At 44.7% G+C, this 25731-nt stretch overlaps 1 protein-coding gene across 2 annotated transcripts in view; it reads left to right on the top strand.

Annotated features, from left to right (window-relative positions):
* The first annotated feature begins 2238 nt into the window (after nt 1-2238).
* Nucleotides 2239-25731, top strand: part of SAMHD1 (SAM and HD domain containing deoxynucleoside triphosphate triphosphohydrolase 1) — a 62639-nt gene continuing 39146 nt past the window's right edge. The window contains exons 1-5 of one of the 2 annotated variants that reach the window (XM_002830274.6): nt 2239-2641; nt 7202-7268; nt 12910-12982; nt 18811-18971; nt 22995-23110. In XM_002830274.6, the coding sequence (XP_002830320.2) occupies nt 2434-2641; nt 7202-7268; nt 12910-12982; nt 18811-18971; nt 22995-23110 (625 nt within the window). In that variant the 5' untranslated portion in view covers nt 2239-2433. The remainder of the gene's footprint in view (nt 2642-7201; nt 7269-12909; nt 12983-18810; nt 18972-22994; nt 23111-25731) is intronic. The other variant, XM_054542238.2, reaches the window with a different exon arrangement.

Raw genomic sequence — 25731 nt, 5'->3', positions numbered from 1 at the left:
TGTGATCTAAGCTCACTGCAACCTCCGCCTCCCAGGTTCAAGTAATTCTCTGCCTCAGGCTCTCAAGTAGCTGGGATTACAGGCGCCTGCTACAACGCCCGGCTAATTGTTTTGTATTTTTAGTAGAGACGGGGTTTCATCATGTTGGCCAGACTAGTCTTGAACTCCTGACCTTGTGATCCACCCGCCTCGGCCTCCCAAAGTGCTGGGATTACAGGTGTGAGCTACTACGCCTGGCCACCCGGCTAATTTTTGTAATTTTAGTAGAGACAGGGTTTTGCCATGTTGGCCAGGCTGGTCTCGAACTCCTGACCTCAGGTGATCCACCCGCCTCAGCCTCCCAAAGTGCTGGGATTACAGGCGTGAGCCACTGCGCCTGGCAGGAACACCTTTATACTTTCCTCCATGGGTCTGCAGGAAAAGGGAGCAATTGAAAATTGTGGGTTAAATAATAGAAAATAGTTTCATATCAAAACCCCCTTTATTTATTTACTTATTTTTTATTACTATTATTTTTGAAACAGAGTCTTGCTCTGTTGCCCAGGCTGGAGTGCAGCAGAAAGATCTTGGCTCACTGCAACCTACACCTCCCACATTTGAGTGATTCTCGTGCCCCAGCCTCCTGAGTAGCTGGGATTACAGGCATGCGCCACCAGGCCTGGCTAATTTTTGTATTTTAGTAGAGATGGGGTTTCACCATGTTGGCCAGGTTGGCCTTGAACTCCTGGCCTCAAGTGATCCACCTGCCTTTGCCTCCCAAAGTGCTGGGATTACAGGCATGAGCCACTGCACCCAGCCCCAAACCCCCTTTAACAGGCAGTGGTTGGCAAGTTATCAAGACCATGGTCTTTGGAACCAGGTTACATCTCTTGGGTTTGAATACAGGCTTCATCATTTCCTAGCTGTAAGACCTTGGGCAGCCAGGCACGGCTGTGTAATCCCAGCACTTTGGGAGGCTGAGGCGTGGGAATCACCTGAGGTCAGGAGTTCAAGACCAGCCTGGCCAACATGGTGAAATCCTGTCTCTACTAAAAATACAAAAATTAGCCAGGTGTGGTAGCAGGCGCCTGTAGTCCCAGCTACTTGGGAGTCTGAGGCATGAGAATCACTTGAACCAGGGAGGCAGAGGTTGCAGTGAGCTGAGATCACACCACTGCACTCCAGCTTGGGAAACAGAGCAAGACTCTGTCTCAAAAAAAAAAAAAAAGACCTGTGGCAAATTACTTTTTCCTACATCCTAAGGTAATTTTGATAATTAAATGAAGTAATATGTGTAAAGCCCTTAGAACTTTACAATATTTGTAAAACCCTTAGAAGTTATAAAAATTATTTAATATTTAAATAATTAATGAATGTATTTAATTCATTAAGTATTATGTATAAATATAAAATTATTTTATATTTGTAAAGCCCTTAGAACCGTGCCTGGCACACAGTAAAGCTCTGTTTGCAAATAATATTTTGGCTCACCAGTAGACCACTAGTTCATACTGCTTGATGATAAGCTAATCCGCCTCATTCGTCCTTGACCCCCTAAACAGGTCTATGCCTTGGTTGCTGGGAAGGTGTGTTGGCTTTTTTAGCAGTAATAGTGATATGTCCTTTTACCAGGCAATTGCATGGACCAGTATTTATAGGGAAGTTTGAGCCCTGCCGCAGAGGGGTTAAGTGATGGGAAAATGCCTACCATTTTCACATGCTGTTACACCAGGCAGTAAAAGTCCTCAGAAGTTAAATTTTAAGTAATCAGACTGGCCACTTTCCTTCCTCTGGGAATGCAGTTGGGATGGAGGGCTCTGTCTCCAGTTGGAAAGAAGTCTGAAGTCCCCTCCTGTGTGGACACCAGACAACAGGTATCCCAGGGCCCTCTAGTTGACCAGCAATACTGTGGAATGAAGACACCCTCAAGTCACATTTGAAATTCCGGGTTCTTCCCGTTCAGCACCTTGACTGTTTTTCTCTTCACTGGGAAGGTGCTGGCAGCCTGACGGCCTTTTAGGTTTCTTTTAGTTTGGGGCATCTGAAACCCGGCCAAGGTGCGGCGGGTAGTGTACTCATTCGAAGGAGAATACCCCCAATTCACTAGACGAGCCCCTAATTGGGGGTGCGGTGCCGGGCGCGCTCTTTCCTCCCCCTTTCCACCAGCACTGCCCTCAGTTCTGCTTCTAGCCACGCCCTTTCGCGTTCACGTCCAGCGCCCTGGCGGGATTGATTTGAAGACGACTGGACTGCCATTGCGCCTGCGCAGGGAGCCCAAGGCAAGAGCCGCTAGGCTGCCCTGCCCGAAGGGCTCAACTGTCAGTGAGCCTGCGCAGGAGGCCAATAGGCTGCCAATACTCCTTGGACTCCCCGTCAGGGCCCTGCTGTCAGTGCGCCTGCGCGCGGGTCCGGCACGGAGGTTCTTGACTGCTGTGCCGGACGCCAGGTGTAGCCATGCAGCGAGCCGACTCCGAGCAGCCCTCCAAGCGGCCCCGTTGCGATGACAGCCCGAGAACCCCCTCAAGCACCCCTTCCGCAGAGGCAGACTGGTCCTCGGGCCTGGAACTCGATCCCGACTACAAGACATGGGATCCGGAGCAGGTGTGCTCCTTCCTCGGGCGCGGTGGCTTTGAAGAGCCGGGGCTGCTGAAGAACATCCTAGGTAGCGGCTCCGGAGGGGCTGAGGGGCGAGGGGCGGCGACGTGGGGCGCGGGCCAGGCGCCCTGAGGGAGGGGGCCCCACGACAGGACCCAGGCCGAGGAGCGAGCCCTGCGGCGGGAGGCACCCGGGAGGGCGGACCTGCGCTGGGGGCGCCGAGGGAGGGAAGACCCGAGTGGGGGGAGGGAGCCCTGCGGCGGGGGTTCCCAGGAGGGCCTGCGGCAAGGGGCTCCCGGGACTGACTCCCCAAGGCGGAGGAAGAAGACATGGGGTCGCCTGGGGTAGGCGATCCGAAGGATGGGAGCAGGCTCCCGGGATTGAGGACCTGGGAGGGGCAGTCGTAGACTGGGATCTCACTCTTGTGGGTTTCTTCACTAACTTGCCACCCCGGGGCGGGACAGGCAAGACTCGGGTCCCTTTTTTTTTTTTAGTTAGAAGGAGATTTTTCCCCAGACCTTGGTGGGCGGCTTGCTGTCATCCAGGCTCGCGGGACCCCTCCGCGCTAACCGCAGCTCCTTGAACACTTGCCACATCAGAGGATGTTCTGGGGCTTTTAGGTTTCGGTTTCCTCCCTGAATTGAGGCTTTTCCTGAAGGGGAAGGAACTGGCTTGGTTAATCTCTGAATTCCCATCATCTTCCTTGGCATCCCAGCAGCGCCCGATAGGCGTGTGTTGACTGCACTTGCAGAACATGGTAAGGATCATGTTTTGCTCTTTAAAAGCAGGTTCCCCTCCAAAATCTGAACCTTGGGGTTGTTCAGTTGACCACTGAATCCCCAGCATGCCACAATTTGGCCACATCACCTGGAGAAGTGTTTAGGTTGAGTTTTAATCATATTTTACTGATTCGTATCCAACCATCCATCCTTGTGAAGTCTACTCAACTTTTTGTGGTGGGTGTGAGATTTGACTCCTGCCTTATATCCTCTAGGTGTCCAATAGGAAGGTGATTCTTTGGTGGTTGGGATTTGCAAATTTAGTAAATTTTTGCATTTGTTGGGTGGAGCCCTGTTTGGCTAGGTTGGAAACTGGGGTAGGAGGAACATTAGTGGTTCAGGACCCAAAGATAGCTTGAATGGGTATGGGAAATTGCATTTCTCCTTTTTTTTTTCTTCCCCATTTTGCCCTTTCGTTTCCCTCCACTGCTGGGATGGATTATTACTTTATTTTCTTTGACTAGCAACAAGTGGAGTGAAGTAGTTCCATATTTTCTGTCTCAAAATGTGGTTGGCTCTCTGTTTCAGTGGTTTGTAGATTAACTCGTTACCCTCCAGAATGATGTGTGTTCCTTAAACCTACAACCTAGTGCTATCAAAGACACTATGTGCTTTCATTTGGTAAAAACTGACCAACTGTTCCCAATTGCTCATGTCTTAGCTTCTGCTTTGCCTTGACCAGACTTTATTCAGACTTCTCTCTTCCCTTATGGGCCCCTCAACTCTTGCTTACCCCCAGATTTGAGCAGGCAGGCACTAAAGCAGTGGAATATGCCGCCCTCTGGTCAGTTTCTTTTGAGAACCCGCTGACCACAGTAGGATGCTGTCCTGTTGGGCTACACTGCTCATTTTCCCTTGCTCGTCCAGGTTCCCATCCAAAGATTCTGCTTATTTCTGCTTGCCTATCCTTTATCATATAAAAGAAGACCCTTTTTCTGTTGGATTCTTTTTTTTTTTTTTTGAGACGGAGTCTCGCTCTGTCACCAGGCTGGAGTGCAGTGGCGCCATCTCGGCCCAGTGCAACCTCTAACTGCCTGGTTCAAGCGATTCTCCTGCCTCAGCCTCCTGAGTAGCTGGGATGACAGGCATGTGCCACCACGCCCAGCCAATTATTTTGTATTTTTAGTAGAGACGGGGTTTCACCATGTTGGCCAGGATGGTCTTCATCTCCTGAAATCGTGATCCTCCTGCCTCAGCCTCCGAAAGTGCTGGGATTACAGGCATGAGCCACCGCGCCCAGCCTCATTTTTTTTTTTTTTTTTTTTTTTTTTTTTTAATTAGAGACAGGGTTTTGCCATGTCGGTCAGGCTGGTCTCAAACTCTTGGCTTCGAGTGATCATCCACCCACCTCGGCCTCCCAAAGTGCTGGGATTACAAGTGTGAGCCACCATGCCCAACCTCTGTTTGGTTCTTGGGCCTCTGTTTGATTATTTTTTTAAATTTATTTTCATTTTATTTTTTATTTTTATTTTTTCTGAGATGGAGTCTTGCTCTGTCACACAGGCTGAAGTGCACCAGCACAATCTCAGCTCACTGCAACCTCTGCCTCTCGGGTTCAAGTGGTTCTCCTGCCTCAGCCTCTCTAGTTGCTGGGATTACAGGTGCATGCCACCACACCTGGCTAATTTTGTATTTTTAGTAAAGACAGGGTTTCACCATGTTGGCCAGGCTGGTCTCCAACTCCTGTCCTCAGGTGATGCATCCGCCTCTGCCTCCCAAAGTGCTGGGATTACAGGCGTGAGCCACCGCGCCCGGCCGGCCTATGTGTTTGATTCCTGAGCCTCTTGCAGATATCTGATATTGGAGCTTTCTCCCTATAGCAATAGTCTTTCTTTTTTTTCTTTTCTTTTCTTTTTTTCAGACAGAGTCTTGCTCTGTCGCCAGGCTGAAATGCAGTGGCGTGATCTCAGCTCACTGCAACCTCTGCCTCCTGGGTTCAAGCAATTCTTCTGCCTCAGCCTCCCGAGTAGCTGGGACTACAGGTGCCCACCACCACGCCCGGCTAATTTTTGTATTTTTAGTAGAGATGGGGTTTCACCATGTTGGCCAGGATGGTCTTAATCTCTTGACCTGATGATTCACACGCCTTGGCCTCCCAAAGTGCTGGGATTACAGGTGTGAGCCACCACGCCCAACCAGCAATAGTCTTTCTTTCTAATAAAGTTTCTCTTGGCCGGGCACGGTGGCTCACGCCTGTAATCCCAGCACTTTGGAAGGCCGAAGCAGGCGGATCACCTGAGGTCAGGAATTCAAGTCCAGCCTGGCCAACATGGTGAAACACCGTCTCTACTAAAAATACAAAAATTAGCCGGGCATGGTGGTATGTGCCTGTAGTCCCAGCTACTTGGGAAGCTGAGGCAGGAGAATCGCTTGAACCTGGGAGGCGGAGGTTGCAGTGAGCCAAGATCGTGCCACTGCACTACAGCTTGGGGGACAGAGTGAGACTCCATCTCAAAAAAAAAAAAAAAAAAAAAAGTCTCTCTTTATCTAAGTCCATTTTTTTTTTTTTTTAATTTGACAAGCCAAGCACAAGGTACAGTGTCCCTTTTCTCATTATGGAATACAGCCTCACAAGAAGTCTGAAATAAGTTGCTATACTCAACACATTTTACCGATGATGTATGCGAGGTCCAAAGACGTAAAGTAACTTTTCAGAGATCACACCACTATAAAAAAGAGCTAGATTTTTTTAAGGTTAGGTCTTTGGACTCTAGAACTCATGTGATCTATACCTTAACAAGTTTTCTCATCAAAAACCACTGGAGGCCTGGCCCAGTGGCTCACACCTATAATCCCAGCACTTTGGGAGGCCAATGTGGGAAGATCACTTGAGCCCAAGAGTTCAAGACCAGCCTAGGCAACATCAGGAGACCTCAACTTTACAAAAAATAAAAATAAAAATTAGCTAGGTGCAGTGGCACACGCCTGTGGTCCCAGCTACTCAGGAGGCTGAGGCAGGAGGATCGCTTGAGCCCAGGAAGTCAAGGCTGCAGTGAGCTATGATTGCACCACTGCACACCAACCTGGGCAACAAGCAAAACCCTGTCTGAAAGAAAATAAAAGAAAATAGTCCAGAGTTCTGGAATTTGAGGTCAGGAAAGATTAGAATTAATTGTATAGAAAGAGAAAGGAAAAAACCCAACAACACACACACACACACACACACACACACACACACAAACCCAACACACACACACACACACACACAGGAAAGATTAGAATTAATTGTATAGAAAGAGAAAGGAAAAAACCCAACAACACACACACACACACACACACACAAACCCAACACACACACACACACACACACACACACACACACAGAGAGAGAGAGAGAGAGAGAGGGAGGGAGAGGGAGGGAGAGACAGAGAGAACTCTTTCAGATTACGGAGTATTGAGTGCTTTCCCAGGAGGTTTGAGAAAAATCAACACTTTAAGCACTCTTGAATCCATGGTTTTAACTTGTTAATTCTAAGAACAATAGACTTAGGTTTCCTTCCCTCCCCAACTCAAACCTTTCCTGTTTAAAAGGAAGCTGCTGACCTGGCAAAACCCCAACAGGTAGTCAGGTTTCACTTTCCTTTTTGCAACTGGTTTTTCTTGGAACTAATTTACACAAATAATTTTGAAATTTTCATGTGATTTATCAAAAAATGCTTCTTGGTTTAGTTATTTAATTAAAATTAAGCCTTTACAAGTAGCAGATCAAAAAAGTAGTACTTGGCACAATCCATTGCCTGCAGTGGGTACTCAATTATGTGGATCTGGGTAAATGTTGGTGGATCCAAATTGAAAGAAAATGAAAAGCATATGTTGTATACATTGAATTTGTCTTTTTTCTTCCATAGAAAACAAAATCACAGGCGCATTACTGCCCTGTCTTGATGAGTCTCATTTTGAAAATCTTGGAGTAAGGTAAGAATGAAGAAATAAATTCACGTTATAACCAAACACACTTTATCCATCTTTCAGGGACAAAGCCCAAAATCTCTGATATAAACTGTCCTCATTTTAAATCTATGAAGTGCTTTAAAACAGCAGAATCCCTTGCCTGCTGGTTTTGTTTGTTCATTTGTTTTTTTGAGACAGTCTCTTGTTCACCCAGGCTGGAGTATCTCGGCTCACTGCAACCTCTGCCTCCCGGCTTCAAGTTATTCTCCTGCCTTAGCCTCCTGAGTAGCTAGGATTACAGGTGCCCACCACCATGCCCCACTAATTTTTTTTTTTTTGAGACAGAGTCTTGCTCTGTCTCCCAGGCTGGAGTGCAGTGGCGTGATCTTGGCTCACTGCAAGCTCCACCTCCCGGGTTCATGCCATTCTCCTGCCTCAGCCTCCCGAGTAGCTAGGACTACAGGTGCCTGACACCATGCCCGGCTACTTTTTTGTATTTTTTGGCAGACACAGGGTTTCACCATGTTAGCCAGGATGGTCTCGATCTCCTGACCTTGTGATCTGCCCGCCTCAGCCTCCCAAAGTGCTGGGACTACCGCGCCCTGCTGCCCCACTGATTTTTGTACTTTTAGTAGAGATGGGGTTTCACCATGTTGGCCAGACTGGTCTTGAACTCCTGGCCTCAAGTGATCCACTTGCCTCAGCCTCCCAAAGTGCTGAGATTACAGGTGCGAGCCACCGCACCTGGCCACCTGCTGTTTGTTTTCGCTCTACAAATCCTATGTTTGTTATTACTGTTTATTCCTATTTTAGTTTATTTTTAATTTTATTTATTTATTTATTTTTTGAGACAGAGTCTCACTCTGTCACCCAGACTGGAGTGCAATGGTGCGATCTCGGCTCACTGAACCCCCTGGGTTCAAGCCATTCTCCTGCCTCAGCTTCCTGAGTAGCTGGGTTACAGGCATGCACCACCATGCCCGGCTAAGTTTTGTATTTTTAGTAGAGACAGGGTTTCACCATGTTGGCCAGGCTGGTCTCGAACTCCTGACCTAAGGTGGTCTGCCCGCCTTGGCCTCCCAAAGTGCTGAGATTACAGGCGTAAGCCACCGTGTCTGGCCTTATTCCTATTTTAAATAATTTTTCAGACAAATCTTCATCAAGTTTGTAGTGACCAACTTTTTACTCTCAAGTTCAGAATAATTGAATTATACACACTGGGAAATACATAAGAACCAATAGGGAAAAAAATGTTAGTAAGAAAATCAAGGCTACATCCCTATCTTGAGCATATTTCTAGGTTTTCCTAAAGATTGGAATATGCCCTGGTATTAAAGACACTATGCAAAACAGGCACTTTTTAGTTAGAAGTAATTTAACCCTTCAGTTTCTGTACCTGTAAAATGGATAACAATAATGAGATGATGTACATAAAGTGTTGAAGCATATGATTAACGCTTAGTAAATTTTATAGATAGTGATACAGAAAATTAAAAAATTAGCCGGGTACTGTGCATGCACCTGCAGTCCCACCTACTCAGGAGGCTGAAGCAGGAAGATCCCTTGAGCCCAGGAGTTCAAGGTTGCAGTGATCTACGATAAGCTCCTGGACTCCAGCCTGGGCAGCAGAATAAGACCCTGTCTCAGATAGGTAGGTAGATAGGTAGGTAGGTAGATAGATAGATAGATATATACATAAATACATACATAGTTACATAGATCCATCTCTGTGTATGGCTGTAGGTTCTAGAGTCTAGATTAGAGTGGGGCTCCTTTAATGATCTCAGTAGAGGATCTGGTGCTTAAATACTTCTTTCTTTTTTTTTTTTTTTTTGAAGTGGAGTTTTGCTCTTGTTGCCCAGGCTGGAGTGCAATGGCGTGATCTCGGCTCACCTCAACCTCCGCCTCCGGGTTCAAGTGACTCTCCTGCCTCAGCCTCCCGAGTAGCTGGGATTACAGGCATGCGCCACCACGCCCAGCTAATTTTGTATTTTTAGTAGAGATGGGGTTTCTCCATGTTAGTCAGGCTGGTCTCGAACTCCCGACCTCAGGTGATCCACCCACCTCGGCCTCCCAAAGTGCTGGGATTATAGGCGCGAGCCATTGCAACCGTCCTTAAATACTTCTTAAAATGAAGATTTTGTTTCTATTAGAAAATTGGCAACAGTGGGGAAATATGGCCTTCTCTTCTGAAGTTTTACTTAGTTACATGTTGTTTGTGGTAACAGTAACCAAAGAATCAAAACAAAGGATTATACTGAATTACTTCCTGTGCTGTTCCTTAGTAATTGATAACAGAAGTGCATTGTGAAACAAGATCACTGTAGAACATTTAACTGACTTCCAGTAAATATCCTTTGGATCAGAATCTCCAGGGACCTCATCTTGGCCCTTTCTTTCTTTTTTTTTTTTTTTTTTTTTTTTTTTTTTTTTTTTTTTTTTGAGACAAAGTCTCACTCTGTTGCCCAGGCTGGAGTTCAAGTTCAGTGGTACAATCTCCGCTCACTGCAGCCTCCGCCTCCCGGGTTCAAGTGATTCTCCTGCCTAAGTCTCCTAAGTAGCTGGGAGTACAGGCATGTGCCACCACACCCGGCTAATTTTTTGTATTTTTAGTAGAGACGGGGTTTCATCGTGTTAGCCAGGATGGTCTCAATCTCCTGACCTTGTGATCTGCCTGCCTCAGGCCTCCCAAAGTTCTTTTTTTTTTGAGATGGAGTCTTGCTCTGTCACTCAGGCTGGAGTGCGGTGGCGTGATCTCGGCTCACTGCAACCTCCACCTCCCAGGTTCAAGTGATTCTATCACCTAAGCCTCCCGAGTAGCTGGGACTACAGGTGTGCGCCACCATGCCCGGCTAATTTTTGTATTTTTAGTAGAGACAGGGTTTCACTATGTTGGCCAGGGTGGTCTTGAACTCCTCACCTCGTGATCTGCCTGCCTCAGCCTCCCAAAGTGCTGGGATTACAGGCGTGAGCTGCTGCGCCCAGCATGGCTCTTTCATAACCACATTTCAGCCCTCTCAGTACTCTCAAAGTCCCCCTTACTACTTATTTCTTGTATATAATAGTTGCTTACTATTTGACCTGAATGGAATTTGTTCTAATACAGTCTTTCTTTTCAAGGGAGCCATGTGCATTTTTGTGGACCCAAGTGCTATTGATTCATTCAGTGAATATTTTTGGAAAGCTCACTATGTACTAGGAATTCTTCCATGAACTTGGGGCACATGAGTGAACAAAACAGACAAAATTCCAGAAGGAACACTATATTGCATGTCTCTGTGCCCCACCTGATAACTCAAATTCTGTAGGACTCCTTAGAGCTGTATTGTTCTGTATAATAACAACTAGCTTCACGTTTAAATTAATTAGAAGTAAATTAAATAAAAAATTCCTCAGTTACACTAGCCATATTTCAAGTACTTAGTAGTCACTATGGCTAACGGCTACTGTGTTGGACAGAGCAGATATAGAACATTTCCATCATCGCAGAAAGTTCTACTAGACAGTGCTGCCTTACAGGTTGCCAGTGGGATTAGCCCTACCCACCACTCCATCCAGTTGCTCACAGTAATACCAATGCAATCAACTTGTTAACGGACCTTTGTACTGTTTTTACCTAATTTCCTATTTTACCCTCCCTAGACCCCCCAATCCCTGTGCCCAGAGTTCACCCCAAGATTAATTACTTGCAAGCTCTTATCCTGGACCCTGCTTTCTAGGGAGAATCCAGCTTAGACAAGCACTCCTAGTAGGCCCTCAATTTTATGAACAACCATTGATTTATAAAGGTTTTTTTTTAACAAGTAAGAAACAGGCCAGGCGTGGTGGCTCAGGCCTGTAATCCCAGCACTTTGGGAGGCCGAGGCGGGCGGATCATGAGGTCAGGAGATCAAGACCATCCTGGCTAACATGGTGAAACCCTGTCTCTACTAAAAATACAAAAACAAAAAAGAAATTAGCTGGGCATGGTGGGGGGTGGCTGTAGTCCCAGCTACTCGGGAGGCTGAGGCGAGAGAATGGCGTGAACCCGGGAGGTGGAGCTTGCAGTGAGCCGAGATCACGTCACTGCACTCCAGCCTGGGCGACAGAGTAAGACTCCATTTCAAAAAAAAAAAAAAAAAAAGAAGTTAGATAGAAACATTGTCACATTAAATATACATGTCAGTTGTAAGAAGCATTAAATTTCAGAAATGTTGGAACACAGGAATAAAATTCTTTTATAATCTAGATATCCTGGCCCATGACTTCTTTAAATCTTTATTTAATGCCACGTTCTTTGCTAAACAAAACAACCCCCTGGTTTTGGGTGGTTATTTTTATATACTGTAATCAGTGATTTTGGTTTTGTTTTGTTTTTGAGTTGGAGTTTTGCTCTTGTTGCCCAGGCTGGAATGCAATGGCGCGATCTCGGCTCATCGCAATCTCCGCCTCCCGGGTTCCAGCAATTCTCCTGCCTCAGCCTCCCGAGTAGCTGGGATTACAAGCATGCGCCACCACCATGCCTGGCTAATTTTGTATTTTTAGTAGAGACAGGGTTTCTCCATGTTAGTCAGGCTTGTCTCGAACTCCCAACCTCAGGTGATCCACCCACCTCGGCCTCCCAAAGTGCTGGGATTATAGGCGTGAGCCACTGCGCCCGGCCGATTTTGGGGTTTTAAGTGATGAATACCGAGTGTCAGTTTAGGAAAATACTAAGTGGTCATGGGGTTAGTTTAGGTTTGATATTTTATGCTATGACTCTGGTTATGCTCAACTATGTGACTACCCTTAAACTGAGTCCACCTATAAGTACTTCTGAAAGCCTGGCTTTGCGCTGTGCTTGTTATGTCAAACTGATGAGGAGGATGGGGAATAGGAAAACACGAAATTTGCTGCTTTAATTTATCAGCTGTAATAATGCTTCTATGTATCCCAAGAAATTATTCTTAAGTGTTCTTATTACCATGGGTCTCAGTGTGTACCATAGAGGCCAATGTAGTGCCTGTGACTCCCAGTCTATGTATGACTTGTAGAAAGATACTTTTTTTCAATTTGGTTAGCTAGTAGATCAGTAAAACCCTTTGCCTGCACTCTCTGTTGACACCCAGCCAGGAGGGAGGATGATACGCTGGGCCCAACTAGTAATTGTAAATGAAGCAGGATAATGGATCACAGGACTTCGAGCTGCTCAAATTTAATTCCCATTATGTATTTTCTTGAAACTGGAGCATTGTGAGGGATTACTGACAATGGAAAATGAATATAAATAAAGTTAAAGCCTTCATATGTATTTCATTCATGCTTGAGTCATACCTGGTGCTCATAAATCAATCCAGGATTATGAGGGTAGATGTTGACTTCAGTTTGGTTAAAATGAAGTACAGCTTGAGCATTGAGTAGACATGGAGATGTGGAGTTTTTCAAGTCTTAAATTTACCAAGAGAGAGGAGGGTCAAGGACAGAAGGCTGTGGGAGGCCTATATTGAGTCAGCAGGAGAGTTCCCTATCTTAACAGCAAAGGAAGGAGAGAGTTTCTAGGAGGGGTATGTTTGAATTATTGATTGTTCCTTCCAATCTAACTTCTCTGTTAGTGTAGATAATATAAAGTTTATTATGTCTACTATATACTGCAGGGATTATTATTAAGCAAATAATGATAGACTTGCTTATCCTATTGTAATTTTAGTTCCTCGGGGGAGAGGAAGAAGCTGCTTAGTTATATCCAGCGATTGGTTCAAATCCACATTGATACAATGAAGGTAAGAGGATCTGAGTTTGTTATGTTTTCTGAATATAAAGTGATATAACTCAATTATGTAAAATTCATTTTGAAGAGAATAGGAGGAAATCTGCTTCTCAGTGGTAGAATTGTGAGTAGTGGATCTTTTCTAAACTTTCTGCACTTTCTAAAATGAGCACAGAGTATTTAAATCAGAAGAAGAACTAAAATATGTTAAGCATACAGAAAAGCATAAGTAGACCACTACCCAACTTATCCAGTATTAATATTTTGCCTAATTTGCTTCAAGTCTGTTATTTTTAGAGCCAAATATTAGAAACTGTTGAAGACCTCCTTTGTACATTCTTTTTTTTTTTTTTTTTTTGGTAATGAAATGTGGTCTTGCTCTGTCATCTAGGCTGGAGTACAGTGGTGCAATCTCAGCTCACTCCAACCTCCGTCTCCCTGGCTCAAGTGATCCTTCCATCTCAGCCACCCCAGTAGCTTGGACTATGGGTGCACGCCACCACACCTGGCTAATTTTTGTATTTTTTATAAAGACGGGGTCTTCCTGTGTTGCTCAGGCTGGTCTCAAACTCCTGGGCTCAAGAGATTGACCTGCCTTGGCCTCCCAAAGTGCTAAGATTACAGATGTGAGCCCCCACGCCTGGCCCTGTTTCTATTTATTATGTTTCCGTCCTTTTCTCCCTAGAAGTAAGCATCATCCTGAATTTGATGTTTATCATTGTCATGAATGGTTTTTACTCTTATTGCATATTTATGTATATCCATAAACAATGTATAGTATTGTTTTACATATTTTTTAAACTTTATTTTTTTGAGACAGAGCCTGGCCTTTTTTTTTTTTTTCCTCTTTTTGAGATGTAATCTCTCTCTGTCACCCAGGTTGGGGCTCAGTGGCACTGTCTTGTCTCACTGCAACCTCTGACTCTCAGGATCAAGTGATTCTCCTGCCTCAGCCTCCCGAGTAGCTGGGATTACAGGCGTACACCACCATACCCGGCTAATGTTTTTGCATTTTTAGTACAGTTGGGGTTTCACCATGTTGGCCAGGCTGGTGTCAAACTCCTGACCTCAAGTGATCCGCCCACCTCGTCCTCCCAAAGTGCTGGGACTACAGGCATGAGCCACTGCACCCGGCCAGAATGTGCATTTTTCATAAGCTCTTCAGAGTGATTCTAATACCATACTTGATTAAATGTTTCTTGTTTTGTTAGTGACAGGAAATAGACCTTATTTACTCTTTTGACATTCCTAGGTTAAGAAAACTTAGTTTCAGACCTGGGAGAAGATGTAGGATATCTTCTTTTTTTGTATTTTTTTGCCTGATCATCATTTGCATTTTTCACTTTTTTTAAAAAAAATAGATGTAATGTATAGTATTTGAGTTATTTCCGATCCCTCTCTATACGAATACATATTTTAATTTTGCTTTTGCAAGTTATAGACTTCTTTTCTTTCCTTCTTTTTTTGAGATGGAGTCTTGCTCTGTTGTCTCGCTGGAGTGCAGTGGCACAGTCTGGCTCACTGCAACCTCTGCCTCCCGGGTTCAAGTGATTCTTTTGTCTCAGCCTCCCAAGTAGCTGGGACTACCGGTGCACGCCACCATGCCCAGCTAGTTTTTGTATTTTTTTAGTAAAGACAGGGTTCCGCCATATTGGTCAGGCTGGTCTCAAACTCCTGACGTCATGTGATCCATCTGCCTTGGCCTCCCAAAATGTTGGGATTACAGGCATGAGCCACCACGTCTGGCCTACAGGGTTATTTTCCTTTCCTTTTTTTTTTTTTTTTTTTTTTTTTGAGAGGGAGTCTCGCTCTGTTGCCCAGGCTGGAGTGCAGTGGCATGGTATGGGCTCACTGCAACCTCTGCCTCCCAGATTCAAGCAGTTCTCCTGCCTCAGCCTCCTGAGTAGCTGGGATTACAGGCACCTGCCACCACGGCCAGTTAATTTTTTTTTTTTTTTTTTTGTATTTTTAGTAGAGGAAAGGTTTCACCAGGTTGGCCAGACTGGTCTTGAACTCCTGACCTCATGATCTGCCCACCTTGGCCTCCCAAAGTGCTGGGATTACAGGTGTGAGCCACCAGCCCTTCCTAGGCTTATTTTCTATTGAAAATCACATCTGAAAAAATTTAATGAACATTTTTGGTTCAACTCTATAATAATGTTTCGTTGTTGTTTTGTTTTGCTTTTGAGACAGAGTCTTGCTCTGTCTCCCAGGCTGGAGTGCAGTGGTGCAATCTCGGCTCACTGCAACTTCCAAATCCCAGGTTCAAGTGATTCTCCTGCCTCAGCCTAAATCAGCTTCCCGAGTAGCTGGGACTACAGGCGCGTGCCACCATGCCCAGCTAATTTTTTGTATTTTTAGTAGAGATGGGGTTTCACCGCGTTAGCTAGGATGGTCTCAATCTCCTGACCTCATGATCCACCCGCCTCAGCCTCCCAAAGTGCTGGGATTACAGGCGTGTGCCACTGTGCCTGTCCCTGTTTTGTTGTTTTGAGACGGAGTTTCACTCGGTTGCCCAGGCTGGAGTGCAGTGGTGTGATCTCAGCTCACTGCAACCTCCGCCTCCTGGGTTCAAGCAATTCTCCTGCCTCAGCCTCCTGAGTAGCTGGGATTACCAGTGCGTGCCACCACACCTGGCTAATTTTTGTATTTATAGTAGAGACGGGGTTTCACCATGTTGGCCAGGCTGGCCTCGAACTCCTGACCTCGTGATCTGCCTGCCTCGGCCTTCCAAAGTGTTGGGATTACAGGCATGAGCCACCGTGCCCAGCCAATAATATATTTTTGAAGTAATATTTAAGGCAGTCAGTGGTTTCAATTGCCCACTTTTATTCTTTTTTCTATTTTTCTTTAAAAAGAACATTGTTGGCTGAGAATGGTGGCTCACACCTGTAATCCCAGCACTTTGGGAGACTGAGGTAGGTGGATCACTTGAGCCCTTAAGTTCAAGACCAGCCTGGGCAATATGGTGAAACTCCATCTACAAACAATAGAAAAATTAGCTGGGTGTGGTAGTGCACACCTGTAGTCTCAGCTACTTGGGAAACTGATTTAGGAAAATCATCTGAACCTGGGGAGGTGGAGGCTTCAGTGAGCCATGATCATGCCGCTGCACTCCAGCCTGGGCAACAGAGTGAGACCCTGTCTCAAAAAAAAAAAAACACCAACATTGTTTAACCTCATTTATAAATTATAAATGACAGTTGTTGGAAATAGATTTTCAAACTACTGAATCATGGCTTAGTAATAAAATCAATACCTTAAATAATTTAACTTCATCAGCAATGCAGTTCAACAAGAATTGACCTAGTTTGCTACTCAGTTGCAGACCTCAAGGATTTCTACCCTAATTTGATACCTACCTAACTTGATACTTAAAACATAAATGCTTTATTGAGATTCACAAGTTGTATGATTCACTCATTTTTAGTATGCAAGACAGTGCTTTTTAGAAAGTTCACAGTGTTGTTCCATCACACACAATTTGAGTTGTAAGAGCTCTTTGTATGTTCTGGATGTAAATCCTTATGGGAGATATGATACACAAATATTTTTTCCGAGTCTGTGGGTTGTCTTTTTACTTTTTTGATGGTATTCTTTGGATCACAAAAGTTTTAAGTTTTTATGTAATCCAATTTATATTTTTTTGTTCATTTGTGTCTTGTACTTTTAGTGTCATATTTAAGAAACCATTGCCGAACCCAAGGTCACCATGGTTTGTTCTTGACACAGTGTTCTTTATGGTAAATTTAGTTCAGTTGGCCTCTGAAGCTGAGATTGTGTAATGGTGAAGAGGGAGTGCAGTGTTTGACATAATGAGGACTAATTTTTCAAATGTATCAATGAATCTTTTTTTTTTTTTTGAGATAGAGTCTCACTCTGTTGCCCAAGCTGGAGTGCAGTGGAGTGCAGTGGCACAATCTCAGCTCACTGCAACCTTTGCCTTCTGGGTTCAAGCGATTCTCCTGCCTCAGCCTCCTGAGTAGCTGGGATAACAGACGCCCACCACCACGGCCAGCTAATTTTTGTATTTTTAGTAGAGACAGGATTTTGTCATGTTGGTCAGGCTGGTCGTGAACTCCTGACCTCAGGTGATCCACCCGCCTCAGCCTCCCAAAGTGCTGGCATTACAAGCGTGAGCCACCATGCCCTGCCAGAAACCCCATCTCTACCAAAAAAAGAAAAATTAGCCAGGCGTGGTATAGTTCCACCTACTTGGGAGGCTGAGGTGGGAGGATCGCTTGAGCTTGGGAGGCAGAGGTTACAGTGAGCCCTGATTATACTCCAGCTTATGTGATAGAACTAGACTCTGTCTCAAAAAACAAACAAACAAAAAAAAAAAACAAGACAGTTATTACAACCTGAAAAATTTACAGTGAAGGCTTTTAGGTCCTTAAATGGTTTAAAAGTAGATTTTAGCTGGGCGCGGTGGCTCATGCCTATAATTCCAGCCCTTCGGGAGGCTGAGGCGGGTGGACAACGAGGTCAGCCTGGGCAATATAGCAAGACTTTGTCTCCACAAAGAATAAAAATAAATTAGCTAGGAATGGTGGTACATGCCTGTAGTCCCAGCTATTTGGGAGGCTGAGGCAGGAGGATCCCTGGAGCCTTGGAGTTTGAGGCTACAGTAAGCTATGATTGTGCCTGTGAATAGCCAACGCACTGCAGCCTGGTGAGAAAGCGAGACCCTATCTCTAACAAAAACAAAACAAAAACAATACACACACATAAACACATTGTTCAGCTGTACAAAATTATTTTCTTGCTTTTTTTCTTCTTTTTTTGAGACACAGTTTCTCTCTGTCGCCTAGGCTGAAGTGTTGTGGCACAATAGTAGGTTACTGCAGCCTTGATCCCCTGGGGCTCAAGGGATCTTCCTACCTCAGCCTCTAGAGTACCTGGGACTACAGATGTGCGCCACTGCATTTTTGTTTTTAAAGACGGGGTCTCACTATGTTGCCTAGACTAGTCTCAAACTCTTGGCCTCCCAAAGTGCTGGGATTACAGATGTGAGCACCTGCACTCGGACCTGCATGATTTCTTATCTATATGGTAGAGGAATTTCCATCTTTCTTTCTTTCCCTGCCTCCCTTCTTTCTTTTCTGTTTTAATGATGAGTACTGTATAGATACATTTAGAAAAAAAAAATTTAGGCCAGGCACGGTGGCTCACACCTGTAATCCCAACACTTTGGGAGGCCGAGGTGGGCGGATCACTTGAGGTCAGGAGTTCGAGGCCAGCCTGGCCAACATAGTGAAACCCCGTCTCTACTCAAAATACAAAAATTAGCTGGGCATGGTGGCACACCCCTGTAGTCCCAGCTACTCGGGAGGCTGAGGCAGGAGAATAGCTTGAACTTGGGAGGCAGAGGTTGCAGTGAGCCGAGATCGTGCCACTGCATTCCAGCCTGGGTGACACAGTGAGACTCTGTCTCAAAAAAAAAAAAAAAAAAAAATTAGGCATAATACCTATAGTGATATGGGTTACATGATGTGGATGAATGTGTTTAAATCGAAATGAATATGTATGTTTAACTTGAATACAAGACAAACTTATTAAAGACTAATTAAGTCATATACATAATAAAAAATAAAAATCCTTATTTTTCTGTTATTCACATCCATTAGGAAGAAGTAAAATATACTCAAATCCAATGTACTTGATCTGTCTGGTAGTGATACCTAAATAAGGTAATGATGTTAACATCTTGTCATTTCCATTAGTATTTTTACTTGAAAAATCAAATAGCTTTGACTTTGCACTATAATTAGGAATGGCTGCACACAAATTTCAGTTGGACTTACATGTTGTTATTCATATTAATTAAACATAATTTTCTAGGTAATTAATGATCCTATCCATGGCCACATTGAGCTCCACCCTCTCCTCGTCCGAATCATTGATACACCTCAATTTCAACGTCTTCGATACATCAAACAGCTGGGAGGTGGTTACTATGTTTTTCCAGGAGCTTCACACAATCGATTTGAGCATAGTCTAGGGTAAGAAGGGAATGGGGTGGGGAACTTGCAGTTTTTAAGTATTTCCTCTGTCTCATGAAATAGTTATCTAATTAGGCCAGGCATGGTGGCTCACACCTATAATCCCAGCACTTTGGGAGGCAGAGTGGGTGGATCACGTGAGGTCAGGAGTTCAAGACCAGCTTGGCCAACATGGTGAAACCCCATCTCTACTACAAATACAAAATTAGCCAGACATGATGGTACACACCTGTAATCCCAGCTACTCAGGAGGCTGAGGCAGGAGGATCACTTGAACCCAGGAGGCGGTGGTTGCAGTGAACTGAGATTGCACCATCGCACTCCAGCCTAGGCAACAAGAGCAAAACCCCATCTCAAAAAAAAAAGAAAAAGAAAACAGGAAAAAAAAGAAATAGTTGTCTTAATCTTTTAGAGAATAAATAGTTTTACAAAATGATGATAATGTCCTTATTTTATTGATGAGAAAATTGAGGCTTTTTTTTTTTTTTTTTTTTGAGACAGAGTCTTTCTCTTTCACTAGGCTGGAGTGCAGTGGCGTAATCTTGGCTCACTGCAATTTCCACCTCCCAGGTTCAAGCAGTTCTCTACCTCAGCCTCCTGAGTAGCTGGGATTACAGGCGCCCACCACCACACCTGGCTAATTTTAGTAATTTTAGTAGAGACGGGGTTTCACCATCTTGGCCAGGCTGGTCTTGAACTCCTGACCTTGTAAGCCAGCCGCCTCGGCCTCCCAAAGTACTGGGATTACAGGTATGAGCCACCATGCCCAGCTCCAAAATTGAGGCTTTTTATTTACCTTGTTGTATTTTTATTTATTTTATGTATTCTTAACCACCTCAGATCTTTCCTGGAAAAATAATGAAAGTATCTATAGACAGGTCAGTTGGATTTGTTTTTAAATATTAATTAAAAGCTAACAGGGGCTGGGTGTGGTGGCTCACACCTGTAATCCCAGCACTTTTTTTTTTTTTGGAGATGGAGTCTCACTCCATCTCCCAGGCTGGAGTGCAATGGCACGATCTCAGCTCACTGCAACCTCTGCCTCCAGGGTTCAAGTGATTCTCCTGCCTCAGCCTCCCAAGTAGCTGGGATTACAGGTGCCCACCAACACGCCCGGCTAATTTTTGTATTTTTTAGTAGAGACAGGGTTTCACCACATTGACCAGGATAGTCTTGATTTCTTGACCTCGTGATCCGCCTGCCTCAGCCTCTCAAAGTGCTGAGATTACAGGCGTGAGCCACCGTGCCCCGCCAATCTCAGCACTTTGGGAGGCTGGGGCAGGCGGATCACTTGAGATCATGAGTTCGAGACCAGCCTGACCAACATGGTGAAACCCCGTCTCTAGTAAAAATACAAAAATTAGCAAGGCGTGGTGGCGCACGCTGCAGCTACCTGGGAGGCTGAGGCAGGAGAATAGCTTGAACCCGGGAGGCCAAGGTTGCAGTGAACTGAGATAGCACCATTGCACTCCAGCCTGGGTGACTCAAAAAAAAAATCAGTCTCAAAAAAATAAATAAATAAACAAATAAATAAAAGCTAATGGGTCAGTTACTGATATAACTAATTATGTATATTTGATTATTTAATTTTTCTGTATTCTCTATTTACTCTGGTACAGAGTTGCTCTTTCGAACCAGATCATTTTCTTACCTGTCAGGAAATGCATAAGTTAAAAAAGCATTCATAATCTTAGAGAAGGCAATGCCTCTGTTACATACAACTAAGCTGAGACGTTGGTCTGCGTTTCCATTATATGGTGTAGAGCCAGGAGGAAGTGGACAGGGAAGAATAGACAGTCTTTGAGATTTTCATGAAGTACTCACAGTATATTACTTTGGTTTTTTGTTTGTGTAGAAGCATTTTTAGTTAGGCACAACATGTGTCTATACTCAAATGTTCATTCATCAACGAATATTTATCGAACTTACTAAGCCCTACCAAACCACAAAAAGATAACAATTGCCTCTGTCCTCATGTAGCTCAGAGTTCAGGGGAAAAGAATTTAGGAATGGCTCAGATGGAAGTGCTGGAAATGCATTTAAGTACTTCATCTCCAATTATGTTGTAAACATTGCAAAGCCAGATATTCCTACTTAAAAAAAAAACTGTGGTAAAATACACAGAATAGAAAATACATAGTCTTAAGTGTTTTTTAAGTGTATAGTTTAGTAGGGTTAAATGCATTCACATTGTGCAACCAATCGATTACCAAAACTCTTATCATCTTACAAAACCAAACTTGCCGGGTGCAGTGGCTCATACCTGGAATCCCAGCACTTTGGGAGGCTGAGGCCAGCAGATCACCTGAGGTCAGGAGTTCAAGATCAGCCTGGGCAACATGGCGAAACCCCGTCTCTACCAAAAATAAAAAACCAGCTGGGCATGGTGGTGTGTGCCAGTGCACTCCAGCCTGGGCAACACAGCGAGACTCTGTCTCAAAAAAAAAAAAACAAAAAACGAAACTGTATACGTATTAAACAACTCTTCATGTCCCCCTCCCTGCAACCCCCTAGAAACTACCATTCTACTTTTTTTTTTTTTTGGAGACGGAGTTTCGCTCTTGTTGCCCAGGCTGGAGTGCAATGGTGCAATCTCGGCTCACCACAACCTCCGCCTCCTCGGTTCAAGTGATTCTCCTGCCTCAGCCTTCCAAGTAGCTGGGATTACAGCCTTCCAAGCAGCCTTCCAAGTAGCTGCCTCAGCCTTCTAAGTAGCTGGGATTACAGCCTTCCAAGTAGCTGGCACCTGCCACCACGCCTGGCTAATTTTGTATTTTTAGTAGAGATGGAGTTTCACTACGTTGGCCAGGCTGTTCTTGAACTCTCGACCTCAGGTGATCTGCCCACCTTGGCCTCCCAAAGTGCTGGGATTACAGGCATGAGCCACCGCACCCGACCCTCTTCTTTTTGTTTATGAATTTGGCTACTCTAGGTACCTCATCTTAGTGAAATCATATAATATTTATCTTTTTGTCACTAGCTTATTTCACTTAGCATAATTTCCTCAAAGTTCATCTATGTTGTAGCATGTGTCAGTATTTCTTTCCTTTTTTTTATTTTTTATTTTTACTTTTTTTTTTTAATTAATTTATTATTTCCTTTTTAAGGTTGAATAATATTTTATCATATGTACCTACCACATTTTGTTTATACATTCATTTGTTGATGGATACCTGTTGCTTTTACCTCTTGGCTATTTTGAGAGTGCTGCTATGAACATATCTGTACAAATATATTTTCTTTCTTTTTTTTGGGGGGGTGGTGGGGACGGAATCTTGCTCTGTTGCCCAGGCTGGAGTGCAATGGCGAGATCTCGGCTCACTGCAACCTGTGCCTCTTGGGTTCAAGCAATTCTCCTGCCTCAGCCTCCCAAATAGCTGGGATTACAAGTACCTGCCACCATGCTGAGCTAATTTTTGTATTTTTTAGTAGAGATGGGGCTTCAACATGTTGGCCAGGCTGGTCTCGAACCCCTGACCTCAAGTGATCTGCCCGCCTCAGCCTCCCAAAGTGCTGGGATTACAGGCGTGAGCCCCTGAGCCCAGCCAATCTTTTCAAGACCTACTTTCAGTTATTGTGGGTGTATACCCAGAAGTGAAATTGCTAAATCACTGTGGTGATTCCGTTTTTAATTTTTGTGGAGCACCCATACTGTTTTCCATGGCAGCTACACCATAATACATCCCCACTAACAGTGCACAGGCTTCCAACTTCTCCACATCATGTCCAACACTTGTTATTTTCTGGTTTTCTTTTTTTAATAGTAGCTATCCTAAGGAGTGTGAAGTATCTCACTGTGGTTTTGATGTGCGTTCCTCTAATGATTGGTGATATTGAGCCAGAAGTCCTGCTTTTGGGATTCCGTTTGTGTGTGTTCCTGCCTAGTTCTGAAATATACTGTTCAGTAAAGTTGCCCTAAAGGTATCTTAGAATGTTTAAGGAAACATACTGAAGTTCTTGAGGACCAGAACTATCACTCCTCTTGCAAACAGAAAAGTGACTTTTTGTGTTTTTGCTCTGCAGGGTGGGGTATCTAGCAGGATGTCTAGTTCGCGCACTGGGTGAAAAACAACCAGAGCTGCAGATAAGTGAACGAGATATTCTCTGTGTTCAGATTGCTGGACTTTGTCATGATCTTGGTAAGCTGTACAAAGAGACAAAGTTGTTATGTAAAATCATAACATATGTTACCTCTCTTTGACGTTAAAAAATCAGGTCAACCAAGAGAATATGGAAATTGTATTTTAATTCTTCAGTTGACGTTAGTATAAATGTACTGTTGCTTCTTCCTAGAATGATTCGTAAGTAAAAAACATTGCTATTTTATTTTCTTGGCAACTTTCAGTGAATTTCTCACATTAAACATCTTTGCTAAAGTGGGTTTTTTTTTTTTTTTAATGAGACGAGATCTTGCTCTGTTGCCCAGGCTGGAGTGCAGTGGCTCATTATTGGTTCACTGCAACCTCCACTTCCTGGTTTCAAGCAATTCTCGTGCCTCAGCCTCCCGAGTAGCTAGGATTACAGGCATGCACCACCATATCCAGCTAATTTTTGTATTTTTAGCAGAGATGGGGTTTCACCATGTTGGCCAGGCTGGTCTCGAACTCCTGACCTCAGGTGATCCACCAGCCTCAGCCTCCCAAAGTGCTGGGATTACAGGCATGAGCCACCGTGCCCGGCCATCATCTTTACTATAGGTTATATGAAAGGACTTTTTGATAGTGAGTTTTTCTTACTACTGCTTTTAGGATAATGTGTGAATTTTATTTTTCTTTTATCCTTCTTACACTTATTATTATTATTATTATTTTTGGTCTTTTTTTTTCTTCCTTTTTATGGAGAACGGGATCTCGCTATATTGCCCAGGCAGGTCTCGAACTCCTGGGCTCAAGCTATCCTCCTGCCTCTGCCTCCCTGAGAGCTGGGATTACAGGTGTGAGCCACCGCGCCTGGCCTTATCCTTCTTATTAAATAAAATCACCATTTTTCCTTCAGTTATTTGGTGAAATCCATTTTTTTCATATTTATAATCTCTAATCTGCCCAAGTGGATTAACACATTTAGAGAACTCCTTGTCTTTTGTGATCCATGTGAGGTCTTGGGCCACTTTAATCCAAGCAAAAGAATATCATCCTTTTCCTGTGACAAAGAGAAAGGGGACTGTCCCATTTATTTATTTATTTTTGAGATGGAGTCTTGCTCTGTCAGAGAGACTGGAGTGCAGTTGGCACGATCTCGGCTCACTGCAACCTCCGCCTCCTGGGTTCAAGTGATTCTTCTGCCTCAGCCTCCCGAGTAGCGCCTGGCTAATTTTTCTCTGTTTTTAGTAGAAATGCAGTTTCATCATGTTGTTGAAACTGGTCTCAACCTCCTGACCTCAAGTGATTCACCTCCCTCGGCCTCCCAAAGTGTTGGGAATACAGGCATAAGTCACCACGTTGGGCTGGGACTGTTCCTTTTAAATCATGGGGGTTTTTACCTCTATCCTTATAGTTTATTCCTACTTATTCAGGGACCCTGAGAGTTTGTGTGTACCCTCAGGGCAGGGGAAGGGAGGCGCGTGCCACTGTTTGGATAGCCAGATACTTAAAGCGAGTAGGCACTCTTTTTATGTCCCCCGGAGACTTCCAAAGAACCAATACCTGCCCCTAGATGATAAATTTGATGGATTCTTGGTATTTTGAGAGAGAATCATTGGGAAACCTTTGCCAGTCCCCAGGAGCCTGAGCACTGCATTAGCGAGCCTTTATGTGTAGCCTGTGACTTGCAAAGCAGGGCCAGGGCTAGTCTAGGTAGACTTCCCTCTCCAGTTAAGTGGCTCACTTCTTTTTTTTTTTTTTTCCCCCAAATGGAGTCTCGCTCTGTTGCCCAGACTGGAGTGCAGTGGTACGATCTTGGCTCACCACAACCTCCGCCTCCCGGGTTCAAGCCATTCTCCTGCCTCAGCCTCCCAAGTAGCTGGGACTACAGGCACATGCCACCATGCCCAGCTAATATAGTTTTAGTAGAGATGAGGTTTTACCATATTGGTCAGGCTGGTCTCAAACTCCTGACCTCAGGTGATCCACCTGCCTCAGCCTCCCAAAGTGCTGGGATTACAGGCATGAGCCACCACACCCAGCCAAAGATAGATTTTTTTAAGCTTGAGAGTTATACGATAAATTCTAATTTTTTCTTCCTGCACCCCAGTGGATTTTCTTTTTTTTTTCCCTGAGACGGAATCTCACTCTGTTGCCCAGGCTGGAGTGCAGTGGCGCAATCTCGGCTCACTGCAACCTCTGCCTCCCGGGTTCAAGCGATTCTCCTGCCTCAGCCTCCTGAGTAGGTAGGATTACAGGCGCCTGCCACCACACCCGCCTAATTTTTGTATTTTTAGTAGAGACAGGGTTTCACCATCTTGGCCAGGCTTGTCTTGAACTCCTGACCTCGTGATCTACCCACCTCGGCCTCCCAAAGTGCTGGGATTACAGGCATGAGCCACCGCGCCCAGCCCCTTTTTTTTCTTTTGAGATGGAGTCTTGCTGTGTCACCCAGGCTGGGGTATAGTGGTGTGATCTTGGCTCACTGCAAGCTCCGCTTCCCAGGTTCATGCCATTCTCCTGCCTCAGCCTCCCGAGTAGCTGGGACTACAGGTGCCTGCCACCAAGCCTGGCTACTTTTTTGTATTTTTAGTAGAGACAGGGTTTTTACCATGTTGGCTGGGCTGGTCTCGAACTCCTGACTCAAAGTGATCCACCCGCCTCAGCCTCCCAGAGTGCTG

The sequence above is a fragment of the Pongo abelii genome, chromosome 21 (genome assembly GCF_028885655.2).
Source record: "Pongo abelii isolate AG06213 chromosome 21, NHGRI_mPonAbe1-v2.0_pri, whole genome shotgun sequence".
NCBI lineage: Eukaryota > Metazoa > Chordata > Mammalia > Primates > Hominidae > Pongo > Pongo abelii.
The sequence above is the reverse complement of the archived record's forward strand: the minus strand, read 5'-3'. Positions and strand labels throughout refer to the sequence as shown.